This window comes from Podarcis gaigeae (assembly GCF_964106915.1).
Source record: "Podarcis gaigeae genome assembly, chromosome: 12".
NCBI lineage: Eukaryota > Metazoa > Chordata > Lepidosauria > Squamata > Lacertidae > Podarcis > Podarcis gaigeae.
Window position 1 is genome coordinate 4,979,611 of NC_139688.1, and position 20,742 is coordinate 5,000,352.

Below are 20,742 nucleotides of genomic sequence, written 5' to 3' on the forward strand. Positions count from 1 at the left end.
CAAAAAATAGAAGGTTGCCAACTTTTTCAGCGGCCCCTGCTCCTCTGCCCTCCTTCCTCCAGCATGCAGCATCTTGCTGCTCGCCAGCATCACCAAAGCCTCCTAGTTTGCTCCCCTCAATTAAAAATATTGCAGAATTTCTCCCCCCCCCCCCAATATATTCATCCCAGGGCTTCTGCAATCCCCAGCTCTTCAGTGCACGCCGGGCAGGATGGGGTTAACTCTGCCTTCAGCTAAGATTTCAGAACGAGGCTGTCGAGAGAAAGAGCCGATTGCGCCCGACCGCGCAACTTCTGCGCCTCGTCCGCGGAGGAGAGCCGCAGAGCTGCTCCGGACCGGGAGCACTCAATGAACGCGCATGCGCGAGCTGGCCCCATCCGCCGGCGTTTATTCTTGTGGTAGCTGTCTCGCCCGCGCGCCGTTCTTTTCTAAGGGATGGCTGCGCAGCGCCACCTGCCGGCAGGAGCGAGGAGAGCACAGGCTCGTTCCGCCTCTCTGACCGCTGCTGCAACCCACTGCAAGTTCTGGGATTTTGCAGAGCAGAGTGCAAAATAAAATAGAATAGAATAGAATAAAATAATGCACGGTGAGCGGTTTTTTTGCAGCTCTTGCACGGTTGCAATTCCGGAGGAAAGGCATTTTGCAGCTGCAAAGCCTCCGTTGCAAGTGCCAGCATTTTCCTGCCTGCAAGATTTGGAAGGAGAGAGGGAGAGAAAGAAAAGGGGGATGCGTTTCTCCCGGGGCAGGCAGCTCCGCGAAGCAGCAGGAGCAGGAAAGAAGAGCTGGGCGGATGCAAACTCCTGCAAAGGCGGAGTCAGGACCAGAAAAGGGCCATTGAAAGTCTCTCTGCTGCCTACAGCCACACCACCCTGAATGCACCCGATCCCGTCCGATCTCGGAAGTTAAGCAGGGTCGGGCCTGGTTAGTACTTGGATGGGAGACCGCCTGGGAATACTGGGTGCGGTAGGCATTTTGGCATTTCCCCTTTTGCAACGCAGACCGAGGAAGCCTCTCCTTTTTATCAAAGCCCACGGGCTTTTGCCTTGAAAGGCACATTTGATGCAAAGGTGGCTGGGAAATGCTCTCTCTCTTCCGTCTCACAATTCCCCCTGAAATTGCAGCCAGTTACAGCCACCACTGCTCCTGCCAACCTAGCAGTTTGAAAGCACCTCAAAGTGCAAGTAGATAAATAGGTACCACTCTGGCAGGAAGGTAAACGGTGTTTCCGTGCGCTGCTCTGGTTCGCCAGAAGCGGCTTAGTCATGCTGGCCACATGACCCGGAAGCTGTACGCCGGCTCCCTCAGCCAATAAAGCGAGATGAGCGCCGCAACCCCAGAGTCGGCCACGACTGGACCTAATGGTCAGGGGTCCCTTTACCTTTTTACAGCCACGACCCGAATGGGAAATTCATGCATGGGAAAAATCGGCATCAAGTATCCCTTTTAAGGTGTCAAAACAGTCTTCGGATTTTGATAAAAAAGAGATGGTTCCTGAGCTCTGAGATGGGAAAGTCGAAGTGACAATCAATGGGAGCAAAAGCAAGAATCTCACCACACATGAGATTTCCAGGTAGTCTCCCACCCAGACCTGACCCTGCTTAACATCCAAAATTAGATGGCACCCAATGACATTGAAGGAAGGTGAAGACAGGTGACCCCACCTAGGCCCGAAGTCACCCCCACCAAAGCAGGCTCAAAGCTTCTCAAAGCTTTTCCAAATCATTTTCTCAGCAGCTAAGCATCAGAAACACTCCGCTCTGCTGTAACAAAGGTAGAGAACAGTCCATTGTTTCTCAGGCCTTTCTGATGCCTTCTGGCCTTGCTAAAGAACCACATTGCAACTTGCTTTCTGTCCGGGAGCCATGCCAGAACAAGAGATTGAAACATATCTGAACACTCTTGTCAGGGGCTCAAGAGCAGAAGCACAGGGAAGGGAGGAGATGGAGAGCGAAGGGGAAGAATCCGAGGGGAGCGTAGGAGAAGATGACAGTGGCCCGAGAGATTCCATGAGCCTCTCCAGCGAATCGGAAGATTCACAGAAGGGGGCGCCGGTGGCCAGGGCAAGGGGGTTCCCAAGGGGGACACTCCAGGAGCAAGGGGCCAGCGGGGACTCCCAGAGCAGCAGTTGGAAATCAGGACCAGCTTCCCCACCAGAGCATAGTGGGGGGGAAGAGTCCCAGGTATCGGGGCCAGCGTATCCCCCACCAGGGAGAGAAGATGAGTCAGGGCTGACCACGCCTCCATCGGAGAGTCAGGCAAAGGAGGGGAGGTCAGGTCCAGCCAGCATCCCGGAAGAGGGAAGCAGTGACAGAAGCAGTGTAACGGTCAGGAGGAAGGTCACTGGGTTGGCGCGAGAGACAAGTTCAAATGTACAGGCGCGCGGGACAGCAGAGAATGAGGATTGGGAACCAGGTCTTAAAGCCCGCAGGAGGCAGGGGGAGGAGTCAGGCGACTCAGCGTCAGAAGAGTCCAGAAAGGGGAATGCCCCAGCGGGCAGGAGGACCCAGAGGAGGAGAGAGGAGGAAGAGGTGGAGCAGGGCTAGGATCTTAAACTGGTGTCAGAGGGGAGAAGATTCAGACGGGACTTCGACGGTCTAGGGTTTAAGACGTAGAGCTGCGCACTGCGGCTTTGAAATGGAAACTGAACTTCAATAAAGACTTTTGTACATAACGACGACCTGGCGTTGGTCCTCTGTGAGCTGGGACCTTGGGGCAGCTCTGACAACTCTGAAACCCCTTTCCTGGGAAGGGTCCCAAGAGTCCCAATAGTCCCAAGACAGCTTTCTGTACATGCTCAGAGGAACTCATGGGGCAGGACTCTTGAGGGAGGAGAAAGGGGGAGGGAACTGGAAAGGGGTATATATGCTTGTGCACATGAATGTGAACTTCGTGCATGCTTTTTGTGAGTTATCACACTTGCTCCTTCTACCAGTTCATGGATGGTAGAAATAAAAGCCTTTTCTCCGAAACTATTCCTTGAGTGGCTGTTGACTCCCACTTCCCTTTCCCAGGCGCAATATTTTTCCCACCCGAGGGCAAAGCCTCATAAGGCTACAACATAACTCTAGATGCAGCTGCTGTTTATAGGCTCATGGAACTTTCACGTTTGGGTTTTTTGCATTTCCACTTCCATTTTTCCAAATATCTGCGGGCCTCTGAGTCATCTGGAAAGGCAGATTTGGTGCCTAAAGTTGCAACCTGATTTTTTTTCACCTGCATGCACCCCGCATTCCAGATGCACGCAAGGAGGTGTGCTTCCTAACCTGTCTGCAATTTCAGGAGAAATGGTGAGATGGGGTGAGACGATCAGCCTTGAATGAGGATGCAGGTGCTCACTTGGAGAGCTTTTTAGCGCCCCAAACCCAAGCTTGTGGAGCTGCACGTTAGATTCCCAGAGACATCTTGATCCTTGTTGCATGTCTGAACCTAGAGCCACGCGTTTCTGCAAAAACAGGCCGCAGGAATCATTTCCTTGCTCCAAAAGTGTTAAGCCTCTGGAGCTCCCAGCTGCCTTTTCAATTTCTGGCTCTGCTTTTACAGTATGGACATTGCTCCTTAAACCGGGCGATTGCTTCTTTCTTTCCCAAATCTGCCTGCCTCTTGAGCACTGGGGCTTTACATGGGACATTGTGACACGGGCCCAAGGGCAGGGCTGCAAAACCTGAAATAAACAAAACCTGGAACTGTGGAAATGCACGATTCACTTCGATGGGAGCTTATGCAGGTAATCCTCCAGGAAGAGGGTGCCCTTAAATACAACCTTTGTCAACCTAGTACTGAAAGCGGATCAGCATGTCCAAAGATGTTGAATGAGATAAGATTCATTTCCCAGGCCTGCTATGAACAGAGCCTATTCATTAGCCTTTAAATAACATTTTGCCTTTTGCCACTTGCCACAGCATCTTGTGAGAAGAGCAGAGAAGAGCAGAGAAAAGCTGTTTTGGATTTTTAGAAGACGAAAGGAGTTTTGGACAGTTTTGAGGCCTGGTGCGATTATTGAAGCCTGGGGTGGTTTCACAGACAGGATTTGGGTATCCTGTCCCTTCATTCCCCCCTGTTTGTTTTTGGACAGCCGCCAGGCCTGTCCCAAATGGACCACTATCCTTTCTTGAGGCCACTGATGCTTGCCCCAAGTTTGGGAGCTGGGAGCTGCTTCCTGCAACTGTTGCTAGGTCAGCCGAGTGTCTCCTTTGACGGGGTGCAGTGGCTATCGGGTCAGGAAGCAAACCCCGTGCTTGCCACATGTTCTCGTTCTTGGTGTCTGTTGACTCCCACTTCCCTTTCCCAGGCGCAATATTTTTCCCACCCGAGGGCAAAGCCTCATAAGGCTACAGTACCTTCAAAAAAAAAAAATTTTAAAAAATTGGACTACCACTTCCATTAGGCTGTGCTTGTTGAGCCTGATGGGAGTTGTAGTCCTGAAGGGACAGGATACCCAAATCCTGTCTGTGAAGTCACCCCGGGCCTCAAAACTAAATTTCCCCTTTCTCTTGTAGCAGGAACCCCCCCACCCCAATCATTCTGTTTGTATAAACTACACACTCACACACTACATACGCCACATTTCTGTTATAAATTCATAGAAAATCAACCATACATCGGATTTGCACTGTTCCATTTTTATTTTTACTCCATATGACAAGAACTAACAAAGGGGGGTGGCTTAGTCCTGGTCAGCCATAATCCCTTCACTGTCTCAGCACATCCACTGGAGCCCTGCCCATGCCAACCCTGATGATCCCAGACAGAAGACAATCAAGATCACAAAGAACTTGCATATGGGAGTGGATTCAGCATGGACTGAAACAAAGGACAATGATCAGATCTTCCCTCTGGGGGCAGGAAACTGCCAACTCCCCTTTGTCTCCTGGAAGTTCCTGGAAGTGACTCAGGGGAAGGGGGGAAGGGAGGAACCAGCCAGGGGACAGGACCCTCAGGTTACCACCACAACTCCTCCTTCAACCCCTCCTTTCTGTAATGTATGCATGATGTTTCTGGGGGTGGGCTTGATCTAGAGGAGGGGAATTTCAAAAGTTTTTATAAGACCTTGCACACTATTCTTCTGGGTCTTTCTTCTCTCCTGCAAGTGAGGGGAATACCCCTGTTGCAACAGTTCAATAAAGACCAAGCCTACAGGCTGCTGTTTTGCTCCAAGTTATCCTGGTTGGTGTCTTTGTTTTGTCCAAGGGAGCCCTCGGATTTTTCCTGTAACACTCTCTTCTAAAACAGCTTTTCTCTGCTCTTCTCTCCTTTCTCACAAGATGCTGTTGCATAGGCAAAATGTTACTTTTATCAGTACGAGAGAGCTTCAGAAAGGCTAATGAATAGGCTTTGTCAAATGCCAAGCATAAGCAAGCCTGGGAACTGGCTCTTATCTGTACTACCCAGGACAGGATGGGGTTGGGCAGAGTTGTGAAGGCAGCAGAGAGCATTGTTGGCTGCCCACTCTCCACCTTAGAGCAGATTTATGCCACAAGGTGCCCTAGGAAGGCACTGGACATAGTAAAAGATCCATCGCATCCTGGTCACTGTCTCTTCGAGCTCCTGCCGTCGGGACGGAGATACAGGACGATGAAGACAAGAACGAGCCGTCTCAAGAACAGCTTCTTCTCCAGAGCGATCTTGGCCCTGAATGGGAAGCCTGGACTTTGAAAGTCATCTAATCTTCCTTGCTGTATTATACTGTATTGTTTTAACTAGTGTTTCTATAGTTGTTTTGATTTTGTGTGGAGTGCCCTACCTGGGTGGATGGAGCAGCCAAGTAATTTCGTTGTCCCCGAGAGGAGGCAATGACAATAAAGATATTATTATTATTATTATTATTATTATTATTATTATTATTGTTATTATCTCATTCAGTTGCAACACATCTTGGACACGCTTGGATTTGATATCCCGCTTTATCACTACCCGAAGGAGTCTCAAAGTGGCTCACAATTTCCTTTCCCTTCCTCCCCGACAACAAACACTCTGTGAGGTGAGTGAGGCTGAGAGACTTCAGAGAAGTGTGACTGGCCCAAGGTCACCCAGCAGCTGCAGGTGGAGGAGCAGGGAATCGAACCCGGTTCACCAGATTACGAGTCTGCCGCTCTTAACCACTACACCACACTGGCTCTCACCACTCTGAACCACAAGGCTCCTCAACCCCCTTGGCTTCTCATCCTCCTTTCCTGGGAAGGGCGCCAAGAGTCCCAAAGACAGGAGCTTTCTGTTCATGCTCAGGAAACTCATCATGGGGCAGGGATCCTGAGGAGGAGGAGAAAGGGGAGGGAACTGGAAGGGGAATATATGCTCTGTGCAAATGGCTGTGAACTCGTGCTTGTTTGTGAATCTATCACACTTGCTCCTTCTACCAGCCCGGATGGTAGAAATAAAGCTTTTTCTCTGAAACTATTCCTTGAGTGTCTGACTCCCATTTCCCTGTCCCAGGCGCAATGCTCTTCCCACCCGAGGGCAAAGCCTGAAAAGGCTACAGTCCAAAGCATCCAGAAGACACAAAATTTACCCACCTGGGAAGATTGGCAGATGAAGATGATCGACTACATGGAAATGGCAGAAATGACCAGCAGAATTCGAGACCAGGGAGAAGAGTCGGTGGAAGAAGATTGGAAGAAATTTAAAGACTATTTACAGAAATACGGCAAAATTAAAGAAGTTTAGAAAGAGACTGGTATTAAACAATTTGACTTTTGCATAAGCTGTTTTTAAGATTGTGTGTAATATATTATTATGAAAAAGCAGGTAATGTTAAATCAGAAGGATTTGCTAAAACAACAAATTAAAATAGAATGCAAAAAGGGAGGTGAGAGGAAGTCAAAGGAACAAGTTAATGAAAGGACATTTTGGAAAGTTTAATTTTATGTGCTGTTGTTTTTCTTTTACGTGTTTGATTGTTCATCTTTCTTTCTTGTTTCGTATTTTTTCTTTTTTGTATTTGTGTAGTGTGTAGTGGTTTTTGTTGTTATTGTTATTGTTGAGTCTATTGTTAAAACTTCAATAAATATAAATTAAAAAAAAAAAAATACAGTCCAAAGCATCCAGAGTTGGCAATGGCTGCCTTAATCTTTCAGGACTCGGAAGGAACAGCGAGAGCCGTACCAAACGAACTCACAGGCTGTGCTTGTTTCTTTTCAAAGTTTATTCAAAGTCAGGTGAACAGCATACCGTCACGTCTGTGGGGCAGGCCCAGTACAGCTGAAGGCAAGTAGTCATTTTCAAGTTTAAGGCATATTTATATTAAAAAAATAATAATAATCGGAAGTTCAGATTGTGCTTTTATTTCCCTTTTCGGAAAGAAGAACCGTGGACAGATCCTTGGATTTGCTGCGTTTTCCTGAGAGTAGATAGCCCAATGTGGATTTGTCCTTGTCCCTACCATCTTCCCCCAACTGGAAACATTTATTTATATTTTTGCTCTCACGCTAGAGAAAGTAAAAGGACAATTCGTGTGTCCCTCTAGGCACTTCCAAAGCACTGAACGCCAAGAAGAAAACCTCAAAAGCACCGATGGAGCCGATCCCTGTCTATTTGCTGTGTGCCATTAAGTTTCGCCAGTGAAAACAGGTGCAAATCTGCCTTTACGTTTACCTGGGCGGCCTTCATATTAGTTGTGAAAAGCAGCTAGTGGCACAGCGCTTTAGGAATCGGACCAGGGGCTGGAAACTTTGCATTATGTCATAATAAAGAGTTCCATTTCCCCTCCCAGGTCTCTCATCTGCTCTCTGTGTAAATCATCTCCAACTGCACACTGGAAGGAAAAACTTAAGATGGGGAAAAGCCTGGCCAGTTGCATGCTGACATTAAAGAAGAGTAAGGCATATTGCAAGTGCTCCAGATGTGGAACTGCTGTGTTTACCACAGTCCTTCAGGTGGAGGTCTGTATAGTTGCACAAATGGACAGGCGATTCTGGAGCAGATTTCTCCCAAGCTGGTGGAGTGGACTACAATTCCTATCAGCCGCGGGAACTGCGGTCTAGCAACATCATGATGGCGCCAGTCTGTTCCAGAGCTGGGACCACCAGCCTTTCCTTGGGCTGTCGCCAGGCGCTCCAGCCGAGTTGCGAGAAAAACCTCAGCAACTGGAAAGGTGGGAACAGGGGCGATGGCGGTGATAAGGCTTTGGGGCATGCACAGAGCGCCACTTGGAAAACGGGGTCCGTTTTCTGCCTCGGCTGATGGCAAGAGCCGCTCTGACAGGGACCCCAAGCTAAAACTGGTCCTTCTTCCAGAAATCCTGCTATGCAAACAGATCTCCAGGTGGGAAACAGACAATGTCACCTAGACAAAGCTCAGTGTTTGGTTTCTCCCCCGTTCCTGCCCTTCTGCTGTTTTTCCCTTCTGCATCGAGCGTGACTTGGTTAGGGACGCAATCCAGCAGCCATAGGAAGAGGTTCCTCAAAGCCGCCCTCGTTCAACCTCTATTCTGAACCCGTTCCAGCTGGGAGCCCTGGTGTTGCCCCATTCGGAAGCGTGAAAACACAGAATTTCGAAGACACGCACGTGCAAAATGCAAAACAGACACTCGATTGGGAGCCGCCCAGAGTGGCTGGGGAAACTCAGCCAGATGGGTGGGGTATAAATAATAAATTATTATTCTTATTCTTATTTATCCCCCCTAAAGCCAGGAGATTCCAAGGTCAAAGCGATGAGGTAACAAAGACCTCTCCGGTGAAACGTTTGCTACTCCTTGGGAAGGTGAGGAGAGCCCCTTAGATTCTCACTTGAAACAAAAGGACAAATCCACATGGAGAAACATCAGAGGTGTTTTGAGTCTTGCTCTCTCCAAGCCAGCAGGATCTCAGAAACAGATAAACTCCCCCCCCATCCGCTTTAAATACAAAAAAATAGAAAAGTTTGGATCAACATTATTCATAAAAGATACAAAACCTGTGTGTATATATATATGTACACAGAAAACAGAACAATTGTGGGTTTTTTGAGGGGTAGGGGAGTCTTTTTTGCCAAAAAACAGAGAGCGTGGATATTGCACTTTGTGGAATTTGGTCTTCACCCAGGAATTATTGGGAGGTGGGTGGGAGGAATCGAAGGCGGCCTTTGCTTTTAGAGCTCTGGTCTTCCCTTTACGAATGAAGGGGGGGGGGGAGTGCCTACTGCTGCCACCAGATGCCCTCCAAATGTTTCGGACTACAACTCCCATGAGGTTCGGCGCTGGCTGGGCCTGATGGGAGTTGTAGTCCGATACGTTTGGCGCCGCCCAGTGGCCTGTTGTATGAATGCAAAAGCCTGGAACTCGGATGGGACAAGGCAAGTTGATGGGTTGTAGGCGGAGAATTCTGCAAGACTCTGCTATTCCTCACCTGGAATATTCACCCTGCTGGAAGGAATCCCAACGGTGCCCGCATTCTGCCATCTTTCTCCTTTCCCCACTGTGCTGGTAGGAAGGCAACAGACAATGGAGTCTGCGGAGAAGGGGCCGCCAGTCCAGCCAACCACAGTTGTTTTCCCCTGCCCCTGTCGTAACGGCCGGTGGGAAGGGAGGAAACATGCGACTTTCCGCAGCCAAAAGCACACCACAGTTGCTCAAGGGGGCAAAGAGAAAGATGGACTTGTTTCCCCACTGAGAACCTTCTAACAGAACCGAGGATCTACGGTGCGCGGGAGAGTCGTGGCGGAGCGCTATCTGCACGGCGGTGTGCCAAGAAGCGGCGCAGCTGCGCAGAGATGGGAAATTTGGGGCTCGGGTTTCCTCTCCTGACTTTCTTCAAATGCAGAGAACCCCAAAGAGATGGGGCCAAGTTTTCGGGTCTGCCCTCCCCACTTAGTGCTTTTGCTAGACTTCTGCAGGACTGGCAACTAGTTTTTCAAAACAGGGGCAATCGCAGAAGTGTGGCAGTGCTACCCACTAAGGGGAAAGGCCAGCGTTGTTATTTTTTTCTGGTGCTGAATCACCAAGGGGGTTGACTGGATGATCCTTGAGGTCCCCCCTTCCAACTCTCCAGCCCACAACGACTCCCCTGAACCCACCCTACTCCTTGCGTCCTCTGGGAAGGCAGAATTTGCAGCACACGGGTTATTCTCCCAAGGTTCTCACCCGGCCAAAGTCCTGTTGTTGTTTTTTAAAAGCTGGACCCCAAGGGGAACTTGCTGCCGGTGACATCGGCTTCCACCAGCCTGGTGCCCCCCTCCAAATGTTTTGGGTTGACAGGCCTGGCTGGGCCTGATGGGAGCTGCGAGCCAAAATACCTGGTGCCAACCGGACTGGCTTTTTATGCTTGTGTGATGCTGATGGGAGGCTTCCTGCTAACACCAGGCAAGTCGCCGATTTCAGAGTTAAACCCAAACCTGTTTTCTCCTCCTATCCACTGCCCCAGTCCACCCAGATAAGGAACTGAAGTCCAGACCGATATCTAGGGGTTGGTGAATAGAATAAAAAGCACCAAGGTCTCAAAATTTGCTGCAACTGGTTAAGGGGAGAGTTGGGGAATGGTGTCTAAACCACACACCTTTCAAACTGGTACAAAATAAAAAAGCCCTGGGTGATTCGCCTTGAGGGTTGATACAAAGGTAGCTGTAAAAGTAAAAACCAACCTTCAACACTGAGCAGGTTTGGTGCTTATAAGAGAAAGCACCTTGGGGTGCAGGTCAGAGTCACTAGCAGACCTCAGCCAGCTCCTTCGAAGGCTTTTCAATGTTTGACCGGTGATGGTAAAGGGAGCGTGGTCCCCTTAAGACAGGAGTGCTGGGCTTGTTCCAAGGGGGGGGGGGAGCAAGAGGTCGCAAGCAGTGGGTCAGCCGGAGGGCTAGAAGGCCAGGAATCTCACCTTTGTGGGACCAGAAGACTGCAGGGATGTCTTCTAATTATGCTTAGCAGAGGCCGCCAGAAACTAAGGCTTGCTGGGTAAAAAGTTGGGGTGAAGACACAGAGGTTTACAAAGGTGGCAGGGTTTTATTGCTGGTGAACACACTTGCGGGACCCTAAGCCAGCTGTGTGCAGTACGATTACAGACCTCCTGTTGCTCTGCTCCTTGCCCACCCACCCCCATTCCACCAATATGACCCCCTCAACTTGGGGGTCACCGGTACCAAGCCATCCAGTTTCCAGAGCGAGTAGGACTTTGGGGGAGGGGGTCCCCTCGCCTCCTCCTTCCCTTTTTCAAACCAGAGGGTAGGTTGAGGGCAGGCACCCCCAAACTCAGCCCTCCAGATGTTTTGGGACTACAAATCCCATCATCCCTGACCGCCGGTCCTTTTAACTAGGGGTGATGGGAGTTGTAGTCCCAAAACAGCTGGAGGGCCGCGTTTGGGGGTGCCTAGTTTAGGGGGTCAGGGTAGGACGTGCTGAAGACCCCTGGCTTAATGCTTTGCTGCTCTGCCCGGGTTATTTGCCGGCCATTACAGCTTTCTCTCTCTAGAGCAAGAGGACAGAACTCCCGCCTGGGTGAGGGAAAAGCAGACGTCTTCGGGATCGGTGCAATTTTCTTGACGTAGTGCAACGAAAACGGGTCCTTTTAAGGCCATCGGAGAAAGACCAGGCCGCAGTTTTGAGGCTGGTGCGTCTATTGCGTTTCTGTCCCCCCAAACCGCCAAGGATCGGGGGGGTGGCAGATAAGGTACTCTCCCCCCCAACCCCAATTCCAGTCCTCTGTCTCTTTTCCCAGTGTGACAACCGTGTCACGCAATTGCCCCTTCAAGCGCCGCAGGAATCGAGTCTCGGTCGGGGAAATGAGGAGCAGCTGGATGGGCTCTAGGAAGCCCTTTTCCCCACGATTGTTCTGTGTGCTCCACCCTCGAAAGGCTGCTCCAGGTGTGTTAAGAGACCTCCGACTTGCAGGTGGGTCCCTGAGGAAGTTTGTTTTCCTCCTTCTTCTTCTTCCACGCAGGAGAACTCTGCGGATCGTGACGCTCCGGGGACAATGCAAAGAGGCCTCTGGGCAGCGGAAGACGCCCCCAAAGCGGGTGAGGGCGGGCAGATCCCATGTCCCGCCGTGGCTGCGAGGCTACAGGTGAAAGCCGACCCAAACTGCTTACTTCGACTCCGCGGGGTTGTATTCTGTCTCCCCGGACGACACCTGGGAGATGCGCCGCGTCGAACGCCACAGCCGCCTGTGGAACTGCCCCGACTTCACCTGCAGGCAGAAGGCGGACCAGGAAGCAGAGAGAGGTGGGAAATTAATTGTTTATTATTATTATTATTATTATTATTATTATTATTATTATTATTATTATTAGTGTTATCAGAGTTCTAAGGTCTCCAAGATAAATTAAACGTTCATAAATGTACAAGGCAAACGCATACATAGGTATATAAACCACATGTCTGAAATAGCACAGGAGAGCAATCCTGAAACTATTTTGACTCTCCCAAATTGACCTCAAATATTTTTCTGCACTGAGGAAGGAAATGGGAAAAGCACGCCCCCCCTGTCTTTTTTGCTTACAAATCCTGTCTTAAGGGCGTATCTGTGTACGAACAGGGTGAGCCTGTGACCTGGATTCAGGAACTAAGGTATTAACCGTCACAAAAGAATGGCCAGGCTGCAGAGGTAATGCAATCAGTGACCGTTATCAGGTATCCTGGCAGGCAAGATTTCTGCTGTAGACCTCCTTCTGTGGTGTATGTACAGTGGTACGTTGGGTTAAGAACTTAATTCGTTCTGGAGGTCCGTTCTTAACCTGAAACTGTTCTTAACCTGAAGCACCACATTAGCTAATAGGGCCGCCCAATTTCTGTTCTCATTCTGAAGCAAAGTTCTTAACCTGAGGTACTATTTCTGGGTTAGCGGAGTCTGTAACCTGAAAACAGGAGTGCCTGGCATGCTCTGGTCCATGGGGTCACGAAGAGTCAGACACGACTAAACAACAACATGGGCCGCTTGTGCCCCATAGGCCTTAGGTTGCTGACCCCTGCCATACAGGCCCTTGGATACCCCATAAGGGAAAAGGAGCAGGTTCCCCCCCCATAACAATAGGAAGAGTTGAGCTGAAGGGCAGCTGTCACTCACTTACCTCCAGAGGCTGCCCTGCTCCGACCACAATCAGCTTCCCATCCTCCAAGCCCACGAGAATGTGGCTCTTCTCCTTCGTCACCGAGACGCTGTGGATGGGGACCTTCATTGCCAAAGGGGTGACAGCAGCTTGGAGGCTGAAAGGAGAGGAGGGTGTTAGGTGCCGAGGCACTTAAAATCTTAAATAGGTAAAGATAAAGGGACCCCTGACTGTTAGGTCCAGTCGTGTCTGACTCTGGGGTTGCGGTGCTCATCTCACTTTATTGGCCGAGGGAGCCGGCGTACAGCTTCCGGGTCATGTGGCCAGCAGGACTAAGCCGCTTCTGGCGAACCACAGCAGCCACAAAAACGCCGTTTACCTTCCCGCCAGAGTGGTACCTATTTATCTACTTGCACTTTGATGTGCTTTCGAACTGCTAGGTTGGCAGGAGCAGGGACTGAGCAACAGGAGCTCACCCCGTCGCGGGGATTCGAACCACCAGCCTTCTGATTGGCAAGTCCTAGGCTCTGTGGTTTAACCCACAGCGCCATCTGTGTCCCTCAAAATAACGAGCATAATAAAGGCAGGAACAGGCGTGGGGAAATCTTAGTGCAGTAAGTTAGAATTTAAAAACAAAAAATCCAAATAATTTTAATTGGTTTTCATGTAAATGTAAGAGCAACATATACATCAAGGAGCGTCTCCTATACATACATATACATACACACACTACATCTCCACCCCCATCGTTCTGCCCGGACACTGAGGTCCAGCTCCAAGGGCCTTCTGGCGGTTCCCTCCCTGCGAGAAGCGAGGTTACAGGGAATCAGGCAGAGGGCCTTCTCGGTGGTGGCACCGCCCTGTGGAACGTGCCCTCCCATCAGATGTCAAGGAAATAAACAACTATCAGACTTTTAGAAGACACCTGAAGGCAGCCCTGTTTAGGGAAGTTTTTTATGTTTGATGTTTTATTGTGCTTTTAATCTTCTGTTGGGAGCCGCCCAGAGTGGCTGCGGTGAGGGCTACAGCTGAGCTCAGGTCGTGCTTAGAGTCTCCCGCAATGGGCATCCGGTTAGCTATTGCAGAACAGGACGCCGGAGCAGATGGATCACTGGCCTGATCCAGATGTGTTGCCGGATTCCAACTCCCATGAGCGCGGTCGACCGTCAGGCATGATGGGAGTTGTAGTCCAACAGATCCCTTGTCGGATGTGAAGATTCAGAGGCTGCTTAATGTGGACTGCTTAGCGTTCTGAGCGAGGCATGTGAGATGCTGTCTGTTCGGGCACAAGGGCAACCGAGCCGAGCACCAAGGGATAAGCATTTACCTTTGCAGGTCCCTGATCTGCAAGGAGCACTGAATGGTCCCCAGAACCACAAACTCTTCCGTGACACACATGGCAGTCACCTGCTCGTCCAAAGGGATGGAGACCAGATGCTTGCCGTTGACGGAGTACAGGTGTAGGGCAAACTTGGCCTTCAAGAAATGAGAGGTGGAGGTTAATAATAATAATAATAATAATAATAATTTTTATTTATACCCCGCCCTCCCCAGCCAAGGCCGGGCTCAGGGCGGCTAAGAAGCAATATTAAAAGCAAGTTGAATGAATACAGCTTAAAAACAAAATTAAAATACAACCTTAAAATATTGAAACATTAAAATATTAAAATGTAGCCTCATCGCAGGAGAAAGGAAAAGGAAAAAGAAAGAGAGGGAGGGAATCAAATTGGCTCCAAGCCAAAGGCCAGGCGGAACAACTCTGTCTTACAGGCCTTGTGGAAAGAAATCAGATCCCGCAGGGCCCTGGTCTCATGAGGCAGAGCGTTCCACCAGGCCGGGGCCAGTGTTGAAAAAGCCCTGGTTCTGGTTGAGGCTAATCTAACTTCCTTAGGGCCCGAGACCTCTAGGGTGTTGCTATTTATGGACCTTGAGGCTCTCCGTGGGGCAGACCGGGAGAGGCCGTCCCGTAGGTACGAGGATCCCAGGCCATGAAGGGCTTTAAAGGTCAAAACCAGCACCTTGAACCTGACCCTGTACTCCACCAGGAGCCAGTGCAGCTGGAAAAGCACTGGGTGAATCTGCTCCCATGGCAGAGACCCCGTGAGGAGCCTCGCTGCAGCATTCTGCACCCGCTGGAGTTTCTGGGACAGCTTCAAGGGCAGCCCCGCGTAGAGCGAATTACAGTAGCCTGGAGGTGACCGTCGCATGGATCACTGTGGCCAGGTCGGGGCGGGAAAGGTAAGGGACCAACTGCTTGATGCTTAGCTAAGGACGCTCTCGCAAGAGCCGCTCCTTCAAACGGAAACCTTAAGCGGCTCCACCAATGCTTCACAAACCGCACCAGCAGAGGTCTTTGGCGTGTGTGAAAGCTGGAAGTGAGAAAGGGCCACTCTGCAAGACACCAGGCCAGGGCAAGGCCCTGGCTCCCAAAATGGGTCTCTCGACAAGCACCCACGAGTCCTGCGCCGTTTCTGCCAGTGGCTCCACTTCACCTTTGCCTAAACTCATGCCCGGCAGCAGCGAGGGCCCCCCAGAAAAAAATCCTTTTCCTCTTCCCTCCCTGAAGTTCTTTCCTTGTGTGTCATGGCTTTTTGAGCGTGTGAGCCTGCGGGTAAGGACCATCTCGTTTTGACCGTACGTAAACTGCTCTGGGATTTTTCTTGGCTGGACAAATGCTCCGAATAAATACAAAATGAATAAATGTAGGGGTGCAAATATCCAGTGTGGGGGGGTCAGGTGGGATTGCTATGAGGAATTACGAAATATGGAGCAAGCCATTGTGTCAGCGATGAAAGCATTGCGTTGACTGGGTTTGATTCATTGACAATAATTTCTGACCGAATCCCACAAGCCTCTCCATCCCTGCCATTTGCTTTCTCTACACCTGACAGGCACGTATAAGTATTCTAAATACACAGGCCAGTTGTTCATCAGGCAACCTGGGTCATAAAGATAGTATGTAACTTTGATGTAGTTAATCTTTAGGTAGATCTTAAGGGCCAGGACGTGGGTGGCACTGTGGGTTAAACCACAGAGCCTAGGACTTGCCGATCAGAAGGTCGGCGGTTCGAATCCCCATGACAGGGTGAGCTCCCATTGCTTGGTCCCTGCTCCTGCCAACCTAGCAGTTCGAAAGCACGTCAAAAGTGCAAGTAGATAAATAGGTACCGCTCCGGCAGGAAGGTGAACGGCGTTTCCGTGCGCTGCTCTGGTTTGCCAGAAGCGGCTTAGTCATGCTGGCCACATGACCAGCTGTACACCAGCTCCCTTGGCCAATAAATTGAGATGAGCACCGCAACCCCAGAGTCGGCCACGACTGGACCTAATGGTCAGGGGTCCCTTTACCTTTAAGGGCCAGGAAGAGAGTTCACAAGGAGATGGTAAATACTCTTTCCTTGCCATCCATCCTTACTTTCCTGCCTGTTTATGGCCTCTGGGGTTTTGTTGAATGCATTCCTCTAGTCCTGTTTTATTTACTCTCAGATATGTATGCATGCTCAAAGTAGTCTTTGTAGTTAACAGGATTACTTCTGATCTGACTTTGTCCCTATGTGGGGTTTTTCGAAATGCTCAGAGGAAATCTGATTGGTTCTTACGAACACTGTGTAAAAAGTTCTTTTGTGAATACAGTGGTACCTCGGGTTACATATGCTTCAGGTTACAGACTCCGCTAACCTAGAAATAGTGCTTCAGCTTAAGAACTTTGCTTCAGGATGAGAACAGAAATCATGCTCCGGCAGCAGCAGGAGGCCCCATTAGCTAAAGTGGTGCTTCAGGTTAAGTACAGACCTCCGGAATGAATTAAGTACTTAACTCGAGGTACCACTGTAAAACGACCTGGGCCAAGGGGTGGACGGGTGAATTATTATATGGGTGAATTATTATTATTATACGCAGTCCTCCCAGAGTCTTGCTGGTCAAGCCTTGTGTGCATTTTATTAATCAAATAAAATATAATAATTCAAGCAAGTCCAATCCTCCCTTGCTTTGGGAACGCTACAATAAAAACCGACACCGAAGGAGATTTTGGCTCCGTAGGCTCCTTCCGTCCTGATTCTACAAGCCCCCAGTTTGTTTTTACAAAGGTCCCTGAGCTGCAGAAAGAGACCCATTTAAGAATCGCTCGGGACTTGTCTCTCTCATCCGCCAAGGTGACCCACCTGCTTCGACCCCCCAAGTAAGGCCCCCCGCAGCCCACCTTCAGAGAGGCTCTCCCTTCCACGGTCGTCTGCACCACAACCTGCCCCTCGTGCCCCATGGTGAGGTTGGAGACGGTCACTGGCAAGGAGCTCTCGCAAGGAGGCCGGAACGACTGCATGAACTGGCCTCGGCGGACGGTGTGCACAATGACAGTGCCGTCCTGGAAGAAGAGAAAGTTTTCCGTGATGAGAAGGATGCCAAGGAAGGGAACGTGGGGAGAGAGGAAGAGAGTGAATAACAACAACAACAACAACAACAACAACAATTTTTATTTATACCCCGCCCTCCACAGCCAAGACTGGGCTCAGGGCGGCTAACACCAGGTATAAAAACAATTGATTAAAATACAACTTAAAAACTAGATTAAAGTGCAACATTAAAACGCAGCCTCATTTCAGTAGAAACTCAAATCAAAAACTTTGGGGGGATGAAAACGTCAAATCTTCACCAAGGCCAACTATCCGATGCTATATCTTTATTGTCACTGTCCCATACGGAACAATGAAAAATCCACATAAGCCATTCAAAAACCCCTAAAAACTCTGAAACCCCATTTTAAAATACAATATACCCCTATAGAGACTCCTTATACTGCATTTAAAACCAGAATTGCCTTTGGGTAGAAACTGTTTCTCAGGCGGCTAGTCCTGGTCTTTATAACCCTGTACCTTCTTTCAGAAGGCAGAAGCTGAAAGAGATCATTTCCGGGGTGTGCACTATCCTGCGCTATCTCTGCAGCTTTCCTATGGCACCTGGCAGCATAGATTTGGTCCAAGTCTTTGTGAGGCTCCTAGACACCCTTCTGCCTCTTGTCATCAGAATCTTCTGGGTTCAACTGCGTATGTACCAGAAGGAGGCCGCGGACAAGAATGAGGTCCCTGCTAAGCGGTGCTCCCACAGGAGATCCAGAAAAGTCACATCCAGCCCGGTAGGCGCATGCAGACGGCTCACCTTTGACCCCGAGACGGCCATGTCCAACTCGGTGCTGATGGCGACGCATGTGACTTCGTCGTCGTGCCCGTAGAGGACCTGGACGGGCTTGGGGGCCAGGCCACAAGAGAAGCCACCCTGGGGCAGAGGAGAAAAGAGGCCGTGAATCGAATCTCTCAGAACCGTAGAGCTGGGAGGGTCATCCAGTCCAACCCTCCTCTTACCTGCTGCAGGACCTGCCAAACCATGCAGGTGGTATCCCGTGACCCGGATATGAGGTAGATTCCGCACAGATCTAAGGCCAGGCAAGTGACGACGTCTGCAGGGAGAGGAGAGGGGATCACCAAAACAGAAACACGCGGATAACGGTCCCCAGTTTGTTACCTTATCTGCACGCAGGGGATAATCATATACAGTGGTGCCTCGCAAGACGAAATTAATCCGTTCCGTGAGGCTCTTCGTATAGCGGTTTCTTCGTCTTGCGAAGCAAGCCCATTGACAGCTTAGCGGATTAGCGCTATTAGCGGTTTAGTGGCTTTTAGCGGATCAGCTGATAAGCGGCTTAGGGCTTAGGAAAAGGGGGGGGGGAAGGGGAAAAACCCCGCAGGAACTCGCAAGACATTTTCGTCTTGCGAAGCAAGCCCATAGGGAAATTCGTTTTGCGAAGCGCCTCCAAAACGGAAAACCCTTTCGTCTAGCGGGTTTTCCGTCTTGCGAGGCGTTCGTCTTGCGGGGCACCACTGTATACTGTATTTTCTGGCATATAAGACTACTTTTTAACCCAGGAAAATCTTCTCAAAAGTCGGGGGTCGTCTTATACGCCGGCTACAGCAGCAGCTCCTGCAGCAACTCCCCACCAAAGGACAAAATGACAGCAAATTAAATCAGAGGACACCAAGGTCTCTAGATGAAGCAGAAATACGCTTGAAAATTGGCCCCAGAAGCCCCCCCCCCCAAATCACCAGCAACAGAACGACCCTAACTGCTCCCGGTAGTAGACCACTAGCAAATGGTTTTGTTGAGCCGAGAGCGGCTCAACAAAAGCAGTAAAAAAATCCCCCCAAAATGCTTAGCAGGTCTGACAAAAGCAATAACCGAGTGAAGTTCAGCGACATTCTAGCAACTGAGGCTCGCTCCTCTGTTTAAACGGACCCGGCCACCCCCCCTGGCCACTGGGAAGTGGAGCAGATTTCCGAGCCGGACTGGAGACTGGTTTTTAAAAATTTTTATTTGGTGTGCGTTGGAAGAGGGGTAGTCTTATACAGCGAGTATATCCCAAACTCTATATTTTAACTGGAAAAGTTGGGGGTCCCCTTATACACCCAGTCATCTTATACATCAGAAAATATGGTACATATGTACAAATGGAGAAGCATTCAAGGACAACTCCCCGCAGGCAGAAAAGGAGTGTGTCAGGGACGCAATAGTAAGATAACTTTAAAGACAGGAAACAAAGAAGAGCAACCAGTTTAGCCACTGCTCACTAGGATGACATTCTTCGAACTGTCAGTGAACAAAACGGGAAAGAAACTCTAGGAAGAGGTAACAGAACAATAATACTATTGGAATTATGAGAACGGCTCGTCTGAAAATCCTCCTTCCCTTCTCCTTTAGCATACATTTGCTATAGTTAGTACATAAATGCTAGCTTTTCAGTGGTTAGTTAAGCTTGAAGTCCCTCAGGCATGCTTTCAAAATTATTTAGGTTTTCAAATCGCGGGCAAGAAGGTTCACAGAAAAGGAAGGAAACAGCACTCGGATGTTTCCATTCTCTTCTCTCTGTAGCCATGACGACTAGAAACCTGCCCTTTTAAGATTGAAGACAGAACGAAAGGGAAGCAGCAATTCTCAGGGTGCCAGAGCCTGCACTCGAGGGTGGAAAATAATACACTGGCATTTAGACGTTCAGCATGCTCTGTTTTTCGATTCCTCGTGATTTTCAGAAGGGAGTCTCTCTTCCCGCGAGTCATGGCCTCCTACCTATGTGCCGGTTGATGTGTCCCACAACCTTCCCTCGGCTGAGGGACGTCACCCGCAAGCTGTTGTCCCAGTGGCCTCCGCTGAAGAGAAGCTTCCCATCGTGAGAGACCGTCAGCGTCTTGGAGGACACTTCCACCCCTGGAGCAACAGGTCCATACAGGAAGCGCTGAGTCCTTGCAGGAGGGAGGGAGAAAGAGAGACAGATGTACTCTGCCAAGCAGCGAAGCTTCCGAGTCATGTGGCCAGCATGACTAAGCCGCTTCTGGCGAACCAGAGCAGAGCATGGAAACACTGTTTACCTTCCCGCCAGAGTGGTACCTATTTATCTACTTGCACTTTGACGTGCTTTCGAACTGCTAGGTTGGCAGGAGCAGGGACTGAAGAACAGGAGCTCACCCCGTCGTGGGGATTCGAACCGCCAACCTTCTGATCGGCAAGTACTAGGCTCTGTGGTTTAACCCACAGTGCCATCCGTGTCCCCTGCTGCAGTGCCCTAAAGGTAAAGGGTAAAGTGACCTCTGACCATTAGGTCCAGTCGTGGCCGACTCTGGGGTTGCGGCGCTCATCTCCCTTTACTGGCCGAGGGAGCCAGCATACAGCTTCCGGGTCATGTGGCCAGCATGACTAAGCCGCTTCTGGCGAACCAGAGCAGCACACGGAAACACCGTTTACCTTCCCGCCGGAGCG

General features: G+C 50.0%; 1 protein-coding gene across 1 annotated transcript in view; it reads right to left on the minus strand.

Moving 5' to 3' along the window:
- Positions 1 to 7,120: 7,120 nt before the first annotated feature.
- NBEAL2 (neurobeachin like 2) overlaps positions 7,121 to 20,742 on the minus strand; it is a 216,620-nt gene continuing 202,998 nt past the window's right edge. The window contains exons 50-56 of the mRNA XM_083703871.1: positions 20,056 to 20,228; positions 18,300 to 18,394; positions 18,097 to 18,213; positions 17,144 to 17,305; positions 14,273 to 14,421; positions 12,967 to 13,102; positions 7,121 to 12,086 (exon numbers count right to left, since the gene is read on the minus strand). Coding sequence (XP_083559997.1) covers positions 11,985 to 12,086; positions 12,967 to 13,102; positions 14,273 to 14,421; positions 17,144 to 17,305; positions 18,097 to 18,213; positions 18,300 to 18,394; positions 20,056 to 20,228 — 934 coding nt within the window. The 3' untranslated portion in view covers positions 7,121 to 11,984. The remainder of the gene's footprint in view (positions 12,087 to 12,966; positions 13,103 to 14,272; positions 14,422 to 17,143; positions 17,306 to 18,096; positions 18,214 to 18,299; positions 18,395 to 20,055; positions 20,229 to 20,742) is intronic.